Below are 21,402 nucleotides of genomic sequence, written 5' to 3' on the forward strand. Positions count from 1 at the left end.
AACGTGTGATTTTGCGCAGGCGAGTGAAGTGGACAAGTGTTCCATAAAAGCCTTTCTTTGCCCATCAGCTGCCTCCCCAAGACCCTCGTGTACGTAATCGTGCATGACCACTCGTTAACATAATCAAAAGTCTGAGCCCGGAGAGCCGCGGTTGTGTGTTAAAAGCACTTAATAGGCTCCACATTACTGCAGGACTCGGTAATGGCCGTGATTGACGGTGTTCTCTGCCATTAGCCCGGCTCCGCCTCGCCCAGCAGCCATTAAAGCTCCACTAAGAAAACATTTTCAGTGTAAAACTAATGTTGGAGCCAAATTCACACAGACGGGATTCTGAACCCACAGTAATCCAACTTGGTGGTTTTATTTTGACAGTCACCATAATAACAATCCAACTCTGTGGTTTATTTTGACAGTCACAATAATAACAATCCAACTTAGTGGTTTTATTTTGACAGTCACCGTAATAACAATCCAACTTGGTGGTTTTATTTTGACGGTCACTGTAATAACAATGTAACTTGGCAGTTTTATTTTGACAGTCACCGTAATAACAATCCAACTCGGTTGTTTTGTTTTGACAGTCACCGTAATAACAATCCAACTCGGTGGTTTTATTTTGACGGTCACTGTAATAACAATCCAACTTGGTGGTTTTATTTTGACAGTCACCGTAATAACAATCCAACTTGGTGGTTTTATTTTGACAGTCACCATGATAGTAATTCAACTTGGTGGTTTTATTTTGACAGTCACCGTAATAACAATCCAACTCGGTGGTTTTATTTTGACAGTCACCATAATAACAATCCAGCTCGGTTTTATTTTGACAGTCACCATAATAACAATCCAACTCTGTGGTTTTATTTTGACAGTCACCATAATAACAATCCAACTTGGTGGTTTTATTTTGACAGTCACCGTAATAACAATCCAACTTAGTGGTTTTATTTTGACAGTCACCATAATTACAATCATACTCGGTTGTTTTGTTTTGACAGTCACCGTAATAACAATCCAACTCGGTGGTTTTATTTTGACAGTCACTGTAATAACAATCCAACTTGGTGGTTTTATTTTGACAGTCACCGTAACAACAATCCAACTCGGTTGTTTTATTTTGACAGTCACCGTAATAACAATCCAACTTGGTGGTTTTATTTTGACAGTCACCATAATAACAATCATACTCGGTTGTTTTATTTTGACAGTCACCGTAATAACAATCCAACTCTGTGGTTTTATTTTGACGGTCACTGTAACAACAATCCAACTTGGTGGTTTTATTTTGACAGTCACCGTAATAACAATCCAACTCGGTGGTTTTATTTTGACAGTCACCGTAATAACAATCCAGCTCTGTGGTTTTATTTTGACGGTCACTGTAATAACAATCCAACTTGGTGGTTTTATTTTGACAGTCACCGTAATAACAATCCCACTCGGTGGTTTTATTTTGACGGTCACTGTAATAACAATCCAACTTGGTGGTTTTATTTTGACAGTCACCATAATAACAATCCAACTTGGTGGTTTTATTTTGACAGTCACCATGATAGTAATTCAACTTGGTGGTTTTATTTTGACGGTCACTGTAATAACAATCCAACTTGGTGGTTTTATTTTGACAGTCACCGTAATAACAATCCAACTCGGTGGTTTTATTTTGACAGTCACCGTAATAACAATCCAACTCTGTGGTTTTATTTTGACGGTCACTGTAATAACAATCCAACTTGGTGGTTTTATTTTGACAGTCACCATAATTACAATCCAACTTGGTGGTTTTATTTTGACAGTCACCATGATAGTAATTCAACTTGGTGGTTTTATTTTGACAGTCACCGTAATAACAATCCAACTTGGTAGTTTTATTTTGACAGTCACCATAATAACAATCCAACTTGGTGGTTTTATTTTGACAGTCACCGCAATAACAATCTAACTTGGTGGTTTTATTTTGACAGTCACCGTAATAACAATCCAACTTGGTCGTTTTATTTTGACAGTCACCATAATAACAATCCAACTTGGTGGTTTTATTTTGACAGTCACCATAATAACAATCCAACTTGGTGGTTTTATTTTGACAGTCACCATGATAGTAATTCAACTTGGTGGTTTTATTTTGACGGTCACTGTAATAACAATCCAACTTGGTGGTTTTATTTTGACAGTCACCGTAATAACAATCCAACTCGGTGGTTTTATTTTGACAGTCACCGTAATAACAATCCAACTCTGTGGTTTTATTTTGACGGTCACTGTAATAACAATCCAACTTGGTGGTTTTATTTTGACGGTCACCGTAATAACAATCTAACTTGGTGGTTTTATTTTGACAGTCACCGTAATAACAATCCAACTCTGTGGTTTTATTTTGACGGTCACTGTAATAACAATCCAACTTGGTGGTTTTATTTTGACAGTCACCATAATTACAATCCAACTTGGTGGTTTTATTTTGACAGTCACCATGATAGTAATTCAACTTGGTGGTTTTATTTTGACAGTCACCGTAATAACAATCCAACTTGGTAGTTTTATTTTGACAGTCACCATAATAACAATCCAACTTGGTGGTTTTATTTTGACAGTCACCGCAATAACAATCTAACTTGGTGGTTTTATTTTGACAGTCACCGTAATAACAATCCAACTTGGTAGTTTTATTTTGACAGTCACCATAATAACAATCCAACTTGGTGGTTTTATTTTGACAGTCACCGCAATAACAATCTAACTTGGTGGTTTTATTTTGACAGTCACCGTAATAACAATACAACTCGGTGGTTTTCTTTTGACAGTCACCGTAATAACAATCCAACTTGGTGGTTTTATTTTGACGGTCACCATAATAACAATCCAACTCGGTGGTTTTCTTTTGACAGTCACCGTAATAACAATCCAACTTGGTGGTTTTATTTTGACGGTCACCATAATAACAATCCAACTCTGTGGTTTTATTTTGACGGTCACTGTAACACTCATTCAGCACGATTCAGACCATGACCTTCACACCGTGGTTCTCCCGGTCAGAACATTGCAGGTTGAAGCTTGTCCTGTTGTTGTTGTTGTGTCCCTTGTGTCCCCCGGCGACGCCGAGTGGACACCTGCTGTGGCAGGAGGCGTGTTTCAATCAATACAGCCCAGCAGCCCCCCCGCCGGCCGTAATCCCACTTACCGTGGTCCGAACAGCGGCTCAGGCCAAAGAATGACGGCTTCCACAAACCCTCACCCATCTGTAGACCCTCCCACCGCAGAACCTCAACACTTCCCTCACATTCAGCCCAAATACTGCTTTGTTCAAATACTTATTGACCTTACACAGTACTGAAGACCGGTGTGGAACTCGGTCGCTGTTGGACAAAGGAACCTGTGTGACTCCTGAACTCGTTCACTCTCCGGTGTGTCCCACAGACTGAACCGGTTCACTCTCCGGTGTGTCCCACAGACTGAACCCGTTCACTCTCCGGTGTGTCCCACAGACTGAACCCGTTCACTCTCCGGTGTGTCCCACAGACTGAACTCGTTCACTCTCCGGTGTGTCCCACAGACTGAACTCGTTCACTCTCCGGTGTGTCCCACAGACTGAACTGGTTCACTCTCCGGTGTGTCCCACAGACTGAACCGGTTCACTCTCCGGTGTGTCCCACAGACTGAACCCGTTCACTCTCCGGTGTGTCCCACAGACTGAACTGGTTCACTCTCCGGTGTGTCCCACAGACTGAACCCGTTCACTCTCCGGTGTGTCCCACAGACTGAACTCGTTCACTCTCCGGTGTGTCCCACAGACTGAACTCGTTCACTCTCCGGTGTGTCCCACAGACTGAACTGGTTCACTCTCCGGTGTGTCCCACAGACTGAACCCGTTCACTCTCCGGTGTGTCCCACAGACTGAACCCGTTCACTCTCCGGTGTGTCCCACAGACTGAACCCGTTCACTCTCCGGTGTGTCCCACAGACTGAACCCGTTCACTCTCCGGTGTGTCCCACAGACTGAACCCGTTCACTCTCCGGTGTGTCCCACAGACTGAACCCGTTCACTCTCCGGTGTGTCCCACAGACTGAACGGATTTAAAATCGGTTCCGCTCAGCGTCTCTTCAGTTCCTCCACACGAACCAGATGTGGACCAGCAGACGGAGGCGGTGGATTCATAGTCACCCCCAACAGGTGGAGGAGGGGACCTTGCTCCGTCGCCAACTCTTAACTTGACCGCTGGTCTCCGTGGCAACAGGTCCCCCTTCCAGATTATCTCTCAGATTAAACAGATTAACCCTGACTAGCAGGTGAACTCAGGTTAACTTTCAGATCTTTCCTGTTTCTGCAACAAGTTGAGGAAGCAAAAGTTTAGTCTCTGGATCAGATCCACGGTCCTCCAGTCTGGACCAGATCCACGGTCCTCCAGTCTGGACCAGATCCACGGTCCTCCAGTGTGGACCAGATCCACGGTCCTCCAGTCTGGTCTCCTGTACCAGTTCTCTGGTCTGGACCAGATCAGTATTGTATCGGGGAGCTTTCATGATTAAGAGTCATCAGTGCAGTATCGGACCTGATACACAATACTGGTACGGGTACAGGTATGGCTACGGGTACTGGTATGGGTATGGGTGCATTTACGGGTACCGGTATGGGTACTGTTACGGGTACAAGTAGAGGTACGGGTACAGGTGCAGGTATGGTTACAGGTTGAGGTACAGGTAGAGGTACGGGTACAGGTACAGGTTGAGGTACGGGTACAGGTAGAGGTACGGGTACAGGTTGAGGTACAGGACAGGTTGAGGTACAGGTAGAGGTACAAGTACAGGTAGAGGTACAGGTGTGTAAAGAGCAGTTTACTCTCGTGGTTCATGAAGTTTTTTATATGAAACTCAGAAGGAATGAAAGTGCGACTGTGACTAAATGACAGTTTCGTCACAGACATGAGACATCAAACAGGAAAGGGACATTCAGTGACGTACTTGTAGGTCACAGGAAATATTTCAAAGAAAATAAAAAGTCTGTCCAACACATTCATGTGTTCATCAGTTGTGGTTTTCATGCTGAGCTCCAGTTGGTGCTTTGATGTCGGAGGATCAGTCTCCGTCCTCGTCACCTTCAAAGGTTTTAATGGAAGACACTGAATAAATACACAATCAACAACAACAAGCTTGTCTCATAAAGATAAAATAAACACAAATATCAAACTCACCTTCACAATTCCACAAAAGTCTTAACGTATCTATTTTTTTTTTATTTCATGTATTTACACATTAATAAAACACTTTTTCCCTCCATGATGTAGTTTTTTTTTTTGTATTACTTCTCAGTGTTTTATGATACGACATGATATATTTAGGATCAGAAATAGTTGAAGCAGCTTCGACACACACACTTATTTCTGACGGACACATTATCTTTATTACATTTGAAAAAACAGGAACTTTGTTGTGTTTGATTTTGTAAAATGTAAAGATCTCGAGAAACATTTCCCAAACAATAACGTGTGTGTGTGTGTGTGTGTGTGTGTGTGTGTGTGTGTGTGTGTGTGTGTGTGTGTGTGTGTGTGTGTGTGTGTGTGTGTGTGTGTGTGTGTGGTGTCATGAGCAGCTCTCCCATTGATTTCTTTAATCCCACCGTTCGCCCTGCTGGGATCACGGAGGTCTTTAGGGTTTGTCTGCTGCAGCAGCTGTCAGAAGTTGGCTTGAGTCGGAGGTTTGCAGCTCCTCACATATTAAACCCAGATTTCTTTCGGAGGAATTAGACACCTAATCTGCCTCGGTGGGCTCGTATGTTGATAATCTTGATATAGACGTCCGTTGTTTGGGCTCATCTTATTGTGTCACGCCGTAAGCTGGTTAATACTATAAGTGTGATGGTGGCGGCCATTTGTCAGCTGAGCGCCGGGTGAACTTCTCCTTCTGCATACTGAAGCAGGGTCGCAGCAGGAGGTCAATAAGCCGGGCCAATAAGCCATTTATGCTCCTTTACCCCCCCTGTTTATGGAAGATCCCACACGGAGATAAGAAACCCAGATCCATTAAACCACTTAACGTCTCTCCGCCGAATCGGTTGGTTTCTGTTGTTTTTGTGAAACTGCCGAACTTCTTCTGCCCCCAGAGGTCCAACGTTCAGTTTAAAACCAATCGTCTCAAGTCAGTTGGACTTGCTGAGAACCGGACAGGCCTGGTTGTGTCCCAACCTCCTGAAGCCCTCATTGATTTTCAATCATCTGTTCAGACCAGGGGTCGGCAACTTTTAATGCTCCGAGAGCCGGTTTGTCCCGTTTCCACTGAACTCAACACCCAGAGACTCACACCTACATTGTCACAACATCACTGTGATATTACAGTGAGTAATGTCAAAGAAACACGCGAGAGGACAAGCTTATGCTTTACAACAGACGTGCACATCAGTCTTTTATTTTGACAGTCCCACAGGAAGACCATGCAGGACGACACGACACACAAAACCTTCTTCACTGCTGGTTGACGACTTACAACTAATAAACTAAACTACATGAACTGAGCAACAAAAACACAATTACTACCGACACTACAAACCTAACATAACCTCCAATAATTACATTTAAAACATGACAAACAGAAGCTCCCATAATGCATTGCAGCTCTCAGCTCCTTTATTGCTCCACATTATTAAAATGGAAGATAAATGTGTGAGATGTGGATTGTTAGAACCATGAGTGTGATGGTGTGTCTTTAATGTCCTGTAGTTGTTGTGGAATTCACTAGAATGTTCCGTCACTCTCAACAAGTCTGGAATGAACCTCCTGGAACTGTCGGCTTTTACTGTGAAAGGTACAGGAAGCTCGCAGCTTCAGACACCAGTTGAGCCGTGGAGCCCGTTCTTCATGCGTTATGACGTCACATCGCTCCGCCGACATTCTGCCCCACTGTTTGTTCCCACATGGAAAGAACCTATATAAACATATATGTTTTAATATAGGTTTTGAATATATGTGACATATATAAAATTGGCCGTTTTCCTATATTTTATATATATATATATATATATAATCATATATGTGCATATATGCACGCACAAACACACATAAAAAACACACGCACACACATACACATAGGCACACACATACACACACACACAAACGCACGCACACATACACGCACACACATACACACATGCATACGCACGCACACACCTACACATCACACACGCACAAACACACGCACACACACATACATGCACAAACACACACCACACACACACACACACACACACACACACACACACACACACACACACACACACAGCACAGGCTTTAGTTCTGACGGAAACAGGATGAAACATGTTTGTTGGATTCTCAGTTTTCTCCAAAGCGACTGAAGTCCATTATTTACATCACAAACAACCAAACTAAGAACGTCCTGCTTGCACGTTGTTGCTGCAGACACTGAGACACTTGTTTGCTATTTCTTTCCGGACCAGTGTGTGTTGTGTTGCCAGACTGACGTCTGTTTACACCAGAGTGACAGGAAACGGGATCCATTTTTCACTTTTTTTTTTGTTTTCAGAAAACGTGCAGGAATCAGCGTTGCCACGGAGATCGTCACCCGAGACACGTTGAAAAGGCTTCTTTTGCACACAAGAGCTGTTGGTGGTGTGTGTCTGTGAGGAGGCGATGTGGCGTGGAGCCGCCGGCTCCGTGGGGTCGAGGAGGCTGGAGGCTCGCAATTCTAGCACACACTGATGGTACAGACGTGTCTTTGTGTTTTCCATGTCCAGACAGAGAGACTGGACATTCCTCAAGCCCTGGCCGGTGAAGGACGCCGGTGACTGCGGGAGGAAAAACGCGGAAACCGAAAACCAGCCGCTCTGCGGGACTCGGCCCGCGGAGCGCTGCCGTCTGGAGACGGGATTACAGCAGAGCTTAATGACATGACGCAGAATAAACGTTGCGCTGGCGGGGTGGAGGTTCTGCCGTGGAGGCTGCACACACTGCACAGGTGTGGGGAAACTCCCCGCGACGCGCTTAATCGCTTCTGCGTTCGGGAATCCTTTTGCAAATACTGCAGCAGATCAAACATGTAACTTCTCACTCATCTCTGGCTAAGCGCTTGTGTTTTCTTTTGACAAAGTGCAGGTGAAAGGTGCAGCGTGAAAACCTGCCGGGGCCGTGAGAAGTGGTTCTGTTGGTGGTCCAGCCCTGTGTCAACACAGTAAGTGTTAACGCGGCGCGCTGCAACACAGCAGAGGGTAGGTGTGTGTCGGTGCAAGCTGCGGATAGACGTGGGATTGGACCGGGGATTTAGGTCTTTTGCACCCTGTCACATCCTGGCAGTTCTTCTTATCTTACACCTATTCTCACCGCACACAGTCACCGGGAGCACTGAGAAAAATCCCGACGGAGTAATGACAGGAAAGTTCTTTGTTCTGGCCTCTTAGTGGAATCCGTGAGTGCCGACAGACAAGACTATTTAAGGACGGCGGCTCTTAAAGTCAAACAGGACACAGGCAGTGTTTAATTCTGTGACAACATACCCGAGAGCCTGCCCCGACTCATTGCACTTCCAAAGCCGGCTGGCACACCTCGCCGTGGGAATGACACTTCTCAGCCCATCTCTGTTTGAACAGGTTGATTCCACTTTCTCTGGGCTCGGCGGCCATTCAGCGGCTTTCTGCCTGTTAGAATAGAGCTCCGACTTCAAAGCTTCATAAACCTGAACACAAGTGGTGAGCGTGCACTCCTCTTTGAAGTCGGAGCTGATCCCCTCTATTGTTGACCAGCTGGCAGCCGCTGGCTCACCTTCCTGCTGCCGGACAGTACGCTGGCCACCACACACTCACCCTGTCACCACACACTCACCCTGTCACCACACACTCACCCTGTCACCACACACTCACCCTGCCACCACACACTCACCCTGTCACCACACACTCACCCTGTCACCGCACATTCACCATGTCACCACACACTCACCCTGTCACTGCACACTCACCCTGTCACCACACACTCACCCTGTCACCACACACTCACTCTGTCACCACACACTCACCCTGCCACCACACATTCACCCTGTCACCACACACTCACCCTGTCACCGCACATTCACCATGTCACCACACACTCACCCTGTCACTGCACACTCACCCTGTCACCACACACTCACCCTGCCACCACACATTCACCCTGTCACCACACACTCACCCTGTCACCACACACTCACCCTGTCACCACACACTCACCCTGCCACCACACATTCACCCTGTCATCACACATTCACCCTGTCACCACACACTCACCCTGCTACCACACACTCACCCTGTCACCACACACTCACCCTGCCACCACACATTCACCCTGTCACCACACATTCACCCTGTCACCACACACTCACCCTGTCACCACACACTCACCCTGTTATCACACACTCACCCTGTCACCACACACTCACCCTGTCATTACAAATTCAGCCTGTCACCACACACTCACCCTGTCACCACACACTCACCCTGCCCCCACACATTCACCCTGTCACAGCACATTCACCCTGTCACCACACATTCACCCTGTCACCACACATTGACCACACATTCACCCTGTCACCACACACTCACCCTGTCACCACACATTCACCCTGTCACCGCAAATTCACCCTGTCACCACACATTCACCCTGTCACCGCAAATTCATCCTGTCATCACAAATTCACCCTGCCACCACACATTCACCCTGTCGCCACATATTCAGCCTGTCGCCACACATTCACCCTGTCGCCACACACTCACCCTGTCACCACACATACACCATACATTCACCCTGCCACCACAAATTCACCCTGTCGCCACACACTCACCCTGTCGCCACACATACACCATACATTCACCCTGTCACCGCACATTCACATTGACCACACATTCACCCTGTCACCACACACCGCCTTGCCATGCAAACAAAGTCCTCTCAGACAGGAAGTGACATACACACAATGTGGATTTACTAAAGTCACGAGGCCTGGAGTGACGTCGTGAGCAGGAGTGACGTCATGATGTCATGAGCAGGAGTGACATCATGAGCAGGAGTGACGTCATGAGCAGGAGTGACATCATGACGTCATGAGCAGGAGTGACGTCATGATGTCATGAGCAGGAGTGACGTCATGATGTCATGAGCAGGAGTGACGTCATGATGTCATGAGCAGGAGTGACGTCATGAGCAGGAGTGACGTCATGATGTCATGAGCAGGAGTGACATCATGAGCAGGAGTGACGTCATGATGTCATGAGCAGGAGTGACATCATGAGCAGGAGTGACGTCATGAGCAGGAGTGACGTCATGAGCAGGAGTGACGTCATGATGTCATGAGCAGGAGTGACGTCATGAGCAGGAGTGACGTCATGAGCAGGAGTGACGTCATGATGTCATGAGCAGGAGTGACATCATGAGCAGGAGTGACGTCATGATGTCATGAGCAGGAGTGACGTCATGAGCAGGAGTGACGTCATGATGTCATGAGCAGGAGTGACATCATGAGCAGGAGTGATGTCATGCTCAGCTCTTCACCCTGAGCTCTTCAGAGTCTCATGCTGCTGATGTCTTCAGAGGCTTGGTCCCGCTGGGGCTTCACAGGAGAATGGAGGTGTCTCCTGAAGCCCCCACCCCCCACCCCTCCCCCGGTCTACCTGGAAGTGGGGCGTGGCTCCACAGCTCGCCCTCAACACCCCCAGTTCATGTGCAAACAAAGGGCAGCAGGACAACACCTGCAAAGCAAACAGGCAGCGCTGCTCTTTGCAGCAGCGGCTTAGAGCCCAGCTTTGTGTGGTGCAGCGCGGTGCCTGTACCGGGGCAGCTGCCGCTTCCAGCCGCTTCCCTCCCTCATTGTTTCTTCCATCTCTCTTTGTACTTCCCCTCCTCCTGCACTCCCTCAATGCTCTCAACAAGCCCACAAGCTTTGACTTTTGAAAGCAGGGCTTAGTGCAGGAGCATGGTGTTTGCACTGCCACGCTCACCAAGGGATGCATGTTCTTCCTGTGAGAGCCTGTCTCTGCCGTGTACTGCTGAATGAGTCTTCATCAGAGTCTTCATCAGTCTTCATCAGTCTTCATCAGAGTCTTCATCAGGGTCTTCATCAGCGTCTTCATCAGAATCTTCATCAGAGTCTTCATCGGGGTCTTCATCAGTCTTCATCAGAGTCTTCATCAGAGTCTTCATCAGGGTCTTACTCAGTCTTCATCAGTCTTCATCAGTCTTCATCAGAGTCTTACTCAGGGTCTTCATCAGTCTTCATCAGGGTCTTCTTCAGAGTCTTCATCAGAGTCTTCATCAGGGTCTTCATCAGTCTTCATCAGGGTCTTCTTCAGAGTCTTCATCAGAGTCTTCATCAGAGTCTTCATCGGGGTCTTCATCAGAGTCTTCATCAGAGTCTTCATCAGGGTCTTACTCAGTCTTCATCAGTCTTCATCAGTCTTCATCAGAGTCTTACTCAGGGTCTTCATCAGGGTCTTCATCAGTCTTCATCAGAGTCTTCATCAGAGTCTTACTCAGAGTCTTCATCAGGGTCTTCATCAGAGTCTTCATCAGGGTCTTCATCAGTCTTCATCAGAGTCTTCATCAGAGTCTTACTCAGGGTCTTCATCAGTCTTCATCAGGGCCTTCATCAGGGTCTTCATCAGTCTTCATCAGTCTTCATCAGAGTCTTCATCAGGGTCTTCATCAGCGTCTTCATCAGAGTCTTCATCAGAGTCTTCATGGGATCCGGTTTGGGAGAAGAGCAGTTTGAAAGTTAGAACATGTACACACTGTTGTTTAGAAGGAATGAATTTAATGAACACATTACAAAGTGTTGTCGAAGTGTATTTCTACACGGCGGTACAGACCATCTCTCTCCTCCTCTTGATATGTTGACAGAACACAATACCCACAATGCATCCTGTCAATAGAAACGGTACTGAGGAGTGAACAGTGGTTACAAGTCCAGGGCTTGTCTTCTGGTTGCGTCTTCAGCAGAACTGGTAAGAGGTGAGGAGGAGGAGTCTCCTGCTGGCGAGGCCGGTAGAGACTCCCTGGCTCAGTTTCACACTGAATGAATGGATGAATGAACGAATGGTTTAGTTGGGTTCCAGTTTCAGACCACATGATGATGGCAGCAGGGGACATGAGGGAGCTTGTTGTGCTTTCAGCATATAGGAAGGATGCACTCGTCTTTCTTTTGAAACCAACATTCATCTGTTGGTTTCCTGCTGCAGGTGTTTTACAAATACAAGTTCAGGCCCTGGAAACATTTTGACTGAAATTCAAACATTTCTCTGCAACTGACTGTAGACCACACCTCTATTAGACCACACCTCCATTAGACCACACCTCCATTAGACAACACCTCCATTAGACCACACCTCCATTAGACCACACCTCTATTAGACCACACCTCTTTATGAGTCCACACCTCTATTAGACCACACCTCTATTAGACCACACCTCCATTAGACCACACCTGGTTGTTAGACCACGCCTCTATTAGACCACACCTCCATTAGACCACACCTGGTTGTTAGACCACGCCTCTATTAGACCACACCTCCATTAGACCACACCTCCATTAGACCACACCTCCATTAGACCACACCTCTATGAGACCACACCTCTATTAGACCACGCCTCTATTAGACCACACCTCTTTTAGACCAAACCTCTCTTAGACCACGCCTTATTATGAGTCCACACCTCTTTTAGACCAAACCTCCATTAGACCACACCTGGTTATTAGACCTGGTTATTAGACCAAACCTCTATTAGACCACGCCTCTATTAGACCACACCTCTTTTAGACCAAACCTCTCTTAGACCACGCCTTATTATGAGTCCACACCTCTTTTAGACCAAACCTCCATTAGACCACACCTGGTTATTAGACCAAACCTCTATTTGACCACACCTCTATTAGACCACGCCTCTTTATGAGTCCACACCTCTTTTAGACCACACCTCTATTAGACCACACCTTGACTTGACCGCTTATTTTTCATGGTTTTGCATTTTTCCACATGGCCCTTCATTAGTTCTTGGCACTGCTCCAGTTAAGTTAGTACACATAGTAAATAAATATCTAGAAACATCTATTTTCTTTGCAAACTTTCCTTTATTTGTATTTAATCCTGGTTATTTTGCCGAGAGGACACTATATTTATCATATTTATCATCTCCAAATCAATCTCAAAGATCATGTCAATTGCACCAAAATTAAAAAGTAAAGGTAATTATTTCCATGTCATGTAGTGGCAGCTCGATGGAGTCTCTACAGAGGAGTCACATGTAGCTGCAGGATACAGACCTCCATGTCAGAGGTCTGTAACACCTTTGTAGTGTTTTGTTAGTAGGAAGAATGAGTTTTTCCACACCATTTCGTCTTCCACATAGTTCATCTGGCTCAGCGCAGAACTCGAGCACATCCATCAGGCACATTGTGATAAATGTGTTTGGTGCAGGAGCGACTGTTTGTATCTCCTCATTGCCAGGTACTCTCTCCTTAACCTCGCTCTCTGCTGCTGCGTCAGGCTGTTTCCCCTCCGAGGTGTTTCCCCTCCGAGGTGTTTGCTCGGTTGCTGTTAGACTGGAGGCCGACTGAGAAGATGAAAGGAGGCAAAGAAAAGACAACATGTCAGTAGCTGCTGTGCTGATCCCTGTGCCGCGGCGGGGCCGTTCATCAGTCAGTGGTGTAGGTGGTAACTGAGCAGAGCTAAAGCCATCGGATCATGAGAGCGCAAACATGATTATTGACAGAAAGACAAAGGCAGGTTTAGGGCAGTCTCATCCCCGCTGTGTGTGAACCTCCAGCCAAACACTGAGAGGCTAGGCAGGTGAGGGTCACGCACACACACACGCACACACACGCACACACACACACACACTGCTCCATTCTTCTCTCCGGTGCTTTTCCATCATGACCCAGTTTACCAGGACAAAGCTCCTTACACCCTATTGTGCCTTTAATAGCCGTGGCTCCTATTAATTAGACAACCTTTTGTTTTTGTGTGCGTGCATCCATGTACACTGATCACTGGCAACGCATTAATGCGTTTACTGTGACGTGGAGGTGTTGCAGACACGTTGTCGCCACCTTTGCCCTCCTCCTGCTTGAGGCTGTAAGCCTTATTGGCCCTGACACGGTGGCCTGCAGAGCCCTGCCTGTGTGGCGGGCTGTGGACAGAGTGGGGCACTGTTTCCCTTCGCTGCAGCGGCAACACGCCGCTCTGCCACGGCCCACAAAGGATCAGCAGCATTGTGCATGTGCTGCGGGGTTTTACCGTTTCGCCTATTGTGTCAGCACCAATAAAGAGACATCTGTTTCTGCAGCTAATTCTGCTCATTTGCTGTCCCAACAGAATGAGTGGCTTAGCCACAGACAAGGCGCTGCCATTGTTCACTTCATCTCCTCACTTTTGTTTTGTCAATCTGTCCAAACTGGTTTAGTGTAAATGACATTATCAGCAAGAAAGAATGCGAAAGAAAGGTATCGAGACAGTTCAGGCTCACTTAGAACTGAACGGAGCAGAGCCTCATCCACAGAGCTGTGTACCTTGCAGCGCTACATCTCTGTGGTGACTCTACATCTGTAGTGACTCTACATCTTCTCTGTAGTGACTCTACATCTCTGTATTGACTCTACATCACCTCTGTGGTGACTCTACATCTCCTATGTAGTGACTCTACATCTGTAGTGACTCTACATCTGTGTAATGACTCTACATCACCTCTGTGGTGACTCTACATCTCCTATGTAGTGACTCTACATCTGTAGTGACTCTACATCTCTGTAATGGCTCTACATCTCCTATGTAGTGACTCTACATCTCCTCTGTCGTGACTCTACATCTCCTCTGTGGTGACTCTACATCTCTGTAGTGACTCTTTAGTATGTAGCATCACTGGTGTATGAGCCTGAAACTCTTTAGCATGTAGCATGTAGCATGTGGAACGGCTCAGAATAAAATGCTCCTGAACCAGTGAGCAGCTGAATTACTGAGCAACATCGAGCTAACTGTTGGTCCAAACCTCTTTGGTGATGAGGTTGCTGTTGACGAAGTTGCTGCTGACGAAGTTGCTGCTGACGAAGTTGCTGATGTTGAAGTTGCTGGTGATGTATGTTTCTCGTCCTCTTGCTATACTTTCAGTCTGTATACCCATAGACATAAGCTCCGAAGTGGCTGAAAGAGGGCAAATAGATTATGACTGCACTGCTATTGGCCAGTAAAAAGAAATGGACCAGGAAATGGTAATCACCCCCACACATAATTTTCTTTACTTTAATCAACATCTATATACAAAGTCACCCTCTTGTTTCTCTATAGTTTTTTTTTTTTTTTTTTTTATTTTTTAATTATTATTTATTTTTTTAAATGTATTTATTTATTTATTTAGGGTGGGGGGTGGGTGTTCAGAACCCTAGCCCTTCAGAATTGGAGGTCCACTATGGGGCTATTTTGTAAACACAGAAAACAATACTTTGTTTATTGTTGTGTTTTATAAAAACAGATTTCAAAGTCATAAATGTTTGAGACTCTTTGTTTTGGACAGTAATGTAACGTAAAGGCGTGTAATGTCCTCTGGAAGAACGAGGCCCAGAAGTTAGTGTAAGCGTACAGTGGACGTGTTCTTTGGTTTTTGCTGTTTCAGCCCTCCTGTGGGCCCGACAGGCCAGTTTCAGCCTGCGGGCCACAGGCTTGCCTCCTCCTCCTCCTCCTCCTCCTCCAGGAGCAGCACAAACACGCCTGTGCAGAACAAACAAGTGTCATCCCAACAAAAACGCTCTCACACTCTGTACTCACACACAAACAGCAGTGAGGCGACTGAAACAGAGCTGCAGTGCAAACAAGGGAGTGGAGAGCTGTGTGTGTGTGTGTGTGTGTGTGTGTGTGTGTGTGTGTGTGTGTGTGTGTGTGTGTGTGTGTGTGTGTGTGTGTGTGTGTGTGTGTGTGTGTGTGTGTGTGTGTGTGTGTGTGCACTTCATCAGGGAGGAGAGTGATGTTTGCTCTCTCAGCCTATATGACACCATCTCTATGTAGCTCCATGCAGCTCTATGTACCTCTATGTACCTCTATGTAGCTCTATGTAGCTCTGTTCAGTTCTATGTACCTCTATGTAGCTCTATGTAGCTCTGTTCAGTTCTATGTACCTCTATGTAGCTCTATGTAGCTCTGTTCAGTTCTATGTACCTCTATGTAGCTCTATGCAGCTCTATGTAGATCTATGTAACTCTGTGCAGGCTCCCTCTATCCTCTCTCTACCCTCCCATCCTCCCTCCATCTTCCCCATGTCCCCATGTTGAGGTGTTGAGATGTTGAGGAGATGAGCTGCAGTCATTGCAGTAGAGGCAGTAGCCGCAGCATTAGGAGCTGCCGCAGCAAGAAGCCAGTTCTCTGTGTGAACGTCAAAGGTGACACTTCCTACCCGGGTCTCTCCGGGTGATTCTGCAGGAAGTGGAGTGGATGTTTTCGGACACAGATCTGCTCCAGAGCATTTATGGCCTGGAGCTGGTTTGGTGAAGATCTGATGAGGTGAAATATAAACATTAAAATATGTACAACCAGGTCTGGGAGGAGCAAATTGAAGTATTTACAAGTAGTTCAGAAAGAGTGGAGCAGCGGTCCACATTGCTTAGCACAAAATCATTGTGGTGTGTGTGTGTGTGTGTGTGTGTGTGTGTGTGTGTGTGTGTGTGTGTGTGTGTGTGTGTGTGTGTGTGTGTGTGTGTGTGTGTGTGTGTGTGTGTGTGTGTGTGTGTGTGTGTGTGTGTGTGTGTGTGTGGTGGGGGCTCTCACAGCCTGAGGGAAACAAAAGCTGTGCTTGAGGTGGTTTCTTTTGGTTTTTAATGCGTGGTATCTTTGCTCAGAGGGGAGGGGGGGGGGGGGGGGGGGGCAGAACGGGGGGGGGGGGGGGGGGGGGTGTCCAGGTTAGTGGGGTCATTGGAGATAGAGGTGTGGCTTCTGGAGTCGCTGCAGGTTCCAGGTTGTCATGGCCTGTTTTTGCATTTCTCTGTTCTTCCTTAATCAAGAGAAGGAAGTTGTTTGTATTTGTGGTTATAAACTGGATTAAAAGTCATTAAACAGCACTGACGTATGTTTAGTGCAGGGATCATTCCTCACACACTGATCCTCCTTCAGTCAGGGAGCGTTCCAGGGACTTCTAGAGGACATGAAGACTCACCGGTGTGGAGGTGAGATCCTATTCCCTGTGTGTGTGTGTGTGTGTGTGTGTGATTTCATCTGTGTGGCCTTGTGCTTGTCAGCTGTGTGACACCAGCCGATGATCCTCCCGGTGCAGCAGAAGAGGCCGGATGTGCATTAACATGCACACGTATGTGTTGTGAAGGTTTCCTGCCAAAAGGTGCGTCAGAATCCGTCCTGGACCTGTTTTGGAACACCTTATGGAGATTTGAGTCCAGCGTAATGGGATCACCCTGTAAATACCCTTTCAAACGGCTACGTTAACAGGATGGGTGACCCGCCCTGCAGCCATGATCCACCTGGCTGGACGGGGCTAAGTCCTGCAGACACCTGATTTGACGGTGCAGCCGTGTCCAGTCGGCACAGCCTAAGCTCCGAGGGGATGAGCCTCAAATCACCTGCTAAGAGTCTTTGGAGTCGGAGCTGGGGACGTAAATCCCCAAGTTTACCTCTCTTACCTGTGCTTAGGCCTCTTAGCGAGCGCTCGCTTCGCAGGGCTCCGGGTTACGTCCTGGAAATGCTGGCCGGTAATCCAACACCTGCTGAAAGTACACCTGGTGTCCAGATTTACTGAGATTGCAGCACAGCGGCCCGGCCTGGGCGCTTTTACACCTCGGACGAGTCGGAGGAGACGCGGCGTCACTGCCTCTCGTCGCCATCCAACACAACAAGTTGCTGTTAGAGCCAAAACAAGCAGATCTACATTTCATTCAACCGAGTTCATCGTGTGGCAGTGTCCAGTTTAAAGTCTTTTTAAAAAACAGCAAATCTGAATGCTGTCATCATGCTAAAAACTGACACTGCATGTGTTTATTGTAATCGTTCGTGCACATTTTGTTGTGGTAATTACACCTTGATTCACTATAACATTATAGTCACACATCTTTCATGGTAATTACATTAGTATTGTAATCACATCCATATTTTTTCAGAAATTACAATTTTTTTTATAGTGGCTGCTATAATAGTACATGTTTTTCTTGTAATTTAACATTTTATGCACACTTTGTACTGAACTCACTCTTGTTGTGGCGGCTGAAGATCGATATAACACAAATTCCTGCAGTGTTACTTATAAAAAGAGCAAATGTTCTGCTTAAGATGCCGTCCACACCATGACACCCGGTTCACCTAAACCAGATGTTTCTGGCCTATTATCCACATGAGGCCGTTTTAGAAGTGTGAAAACAGGTTTTTTTTTATGTTTTATATAACACGGGTCCCAGAGTGGGGGAATTCTAAAACCCTGGCTCATGTCGTCCAACCCCCCGCGGTGCGGACTGCAACGATCATCTGTGGGAAAAATATGATGTAATCCCCCTCCTCCCCCCCCCCCCTCCCCGCAGTCCGTGATGTCATCAAATAACACAACAATCAGAGCTGCAGAAGCTACTGATGCTAGCAGCAGAAGCTACTGATGCTAGCAGCAGGGCCATAGACCTATAGAACTAGAATTAATGGAAGTTTTTGAGCACAAGTCTGCTTCTACATTCCTATGTGTTCTGTCTCCTTCTGCGTTTTTGGTGTGTTTGGTGAGTCACAGCGCCCCTAAAGGCCTGGCATGTGTACTACATGTCCTGAAGTGTTGAGCCCAGGTCATAGTGACGTGTGGACGGAGGTTTTATTTTGAGAACCTCTGGGAGAAAACAGATGGTTTTTCTCATTGTGTGGACGTGGTCTTAGCCGTCTGCGGGCTCTTCACACCGTTCGTCACATTATTCACTCTCTGACGAAGGTCTGGAAGTGACGCCTGCTGCTCCTGACGCCACAACAGGGAGGAAGTGAGCGTCAGTGTCCTGCTGAGGTCACATGACACAGTGAGACGTTAGGAGGCTCGGCTCTACGGCTGGCTGCTTCGGTTGAACCACACATCACCAGCAGCTGAATTGAGTTGAATGATGATGATGATGATGATGATGATGGAACGTTCACGAGCTGCCCTTCATCTTGACTCAGTTACAAATGTGAGTCCGGCTGGTACCAGTGTGGGGCGGAGATTAAACCTGATTGCAGGAGCTCTATTAATCCTCACTGGATCAGGGTGTGGTGGGTCTGCAGCCGCTTCCTGACTGTGGATTAGCTGATTGGTGGCGGCTACAGATGGTGAATGCTACCAGAACAAAATGCTTTCATCCTCTCCGAGTCTTCATGTGCTCAAATGTTTGCTTCCTGTGGAAAACGTCCTCATATTTCACTGCAGACTCACCTGGTCAACCAGCTCAGGTGTGACCGCTAAGATTTTTAAAAAGCAACAAGCGTTACGAAGCAGAAAAGAAAAACGAGATGTCAGCTGCTTGAAGATGTTTGGTAGAAACAGCTGTTTTGGTCACCAAGGTTCCAGAAGTTGCTGTAACCTTGATGAGTGACTGACGAGTGAATGTTGATGGTCGTTGGGTTTGGAATCTTGTCCGTCTGCTCCAGGCCGCTCAGCACATGACCTCAAACTCTGTGACCTACCAAACCATGTGCAGGGTCGTGTCCTGGGAAACAAACCTGGAGAGGAGTTTCCACAGAGGGACTGGAGCTTCATGCATCCTGAGCTCAGAGCGTCAGGGCGCTGGTGTGGGAATCTGGCCCTCGGCGGAGTTGGCGTGTTTTGTTGGACCGGGTCAGAGTCAGACTGGATCGAGGTGCTGTGGGTGACGGTCAGGCTCATGTTCAGTGAGAGGAGCCATGTTCAGAGGTCCTGTGTGTTCAGTGAGAGGAGCCATGTTCAGAGGTCCTGTGTGTTCAGTGAGAGGAGCCATGTTCAGAGGTCCTGTGTGTTCAGTGAGAGGAGCCATGTTCAGAGGTCCTGTGTGTTGAGTGAGAGGAGCCATGTTCAGAGGTCCTGTGTGTTCAGTGAGAGGAACCATGTTCAGAGGTCCTGTGTGTTCAGTGAGAGGAACCAGGACGTCCCGGCCAGGCCTGACCTTCCCAGCCTGGCGTGTCCTGAAGCGTCGCCCAGCCTTTCTTTAGGTACTTAATCACCTTCAGCAGGATTGTCCCTCCTTTGGCTAACCACCCCGCTAAACCGGACTTATCAAAGTAAATACTTGATCCGGACCAGACCGGCAGCTGAACGCGAAGCTGTGGCCAGGCGGCTCAGTTTGTGGTTACAGACTTAATAAGGCACAAACATCTTAGTGGGATAAGTGTGACCGCTTTGCCCTGTGGATCCCACCTTCAGCTCTGAACCGGCACAGGCTGCAGAGCATCTTCATTTGCTCCTCCTCCTCCTCCTCCTCCTCCTCCTCTTCCTCCTCTTCCTCCTCCTCCTCCTCCTCCTCCTCCTCCTCCTCCTCCTCCTCCTCCTCCTCCTCCTCCTCCTCCTCCTCCTCCTCCTCCTCCACTGCAGTGCAGAGCAGCTCCTCCAGGGGTCTCTGTCTGCCTCCAAACCTTCTCCTTGTCCTCATCAGTAAATTCCTCCAGTAATCCACAGAGTACTGCATTTCCTCAGTAAACGTCCTGAAACTCTGATACTCTGTGTGCTGACAGTTTTTACTACAATGATGAAAAGGCTGTGATAAACACAAAGTTATATATTCTCTCTTCTACAACTGCATTTATGTTTGTTAAACAAATATATGCAGCTGTGTGTATTTCTGATACGGCCAGACATCACCAAAAATACAAGTATTTAATCTATTGTGATAGAATAAATGTATCACTATTTATTTGTCATGTTTTGAATATTAACCTTCCATAATCATGATTCTGCTTTATTACATTTATTATATATTATATTTCATTACAGTATATTGTTAAAAAATGCATATATGTAATTTATTTCTGCCTTTTCAACAGAGTTAAAATATAACAGTGCTAACATGTTTGAATTAATTTATTATTTAAAAAGTAGAACCAAAATGGTAATTAAATTATTTATGGAGAATAAGTTCATATAAATATTTAATAAGTTGAACCTCTTCTCACACCTGCAACCTGATTATATTTTTCTGACATGACTTACTGTTTTGGTGAAATAACTGATTGATTGCTGTGAACTATTGATTTTGATATTTGATTTTGAGCATGTTCGAAATAAAAGATTTGATTTGATTTGAACAGTTTATTTTGGACATGTGGGAACAACAACAAAACAACAAAACAAGTAACAGATCACTAAATAAATATTGACTCAACATATCAGAAACGGAAGAAGTAACGCTTGTTGACTCCTCCCCTTCTTCCCCTCAACCATTAGTTATTCACACGCCTGTAGTTTTTTTAATGTACATATTTAC

The 21,402-nt window shown here is 46.5% G+C and overlaps 1 protein-coding gene across 1 annotated transcript in view; it reads left to right on the forward strand.

The window, feature by feature from the left end:
- Nucleotides 1-11,743, forward strand: part of brip1 (BRCA1 interacting helicase 1) — a gene marked incomplete at its 3' end in the record, with an annotated part of 55,315 nt that extends 43,572 nt beyond the window's left edge. The window contains 3 exon segments of the mRNA XM_080511311.1: nt 10,560-10,645; nt 11,034-11,390; nt 11,456-11,743. Coding sequence (XP_080367437.1) covers nt 10,560-10,645; nt 11,034-11,390; nt 11,456-11,743 — 731 coding nt within the window.
- Nucleotides 11,744-21,402: the final 9,659 nt, after the last annotated feature.

Source organism: Blennius ocellaris (genome assembly GCF_963422515.1).
Source record: "Blennius ocellaris genome assembly, chromosome: 2".
In the NCBI taxonomy this organism is placed as follows: domain Eukaryota; kingdom Metazoa; phylum Chordata; class Actinopteri; order Blenniiformes; family Blenniidae; genus Blennius; species Blennius ocellaris.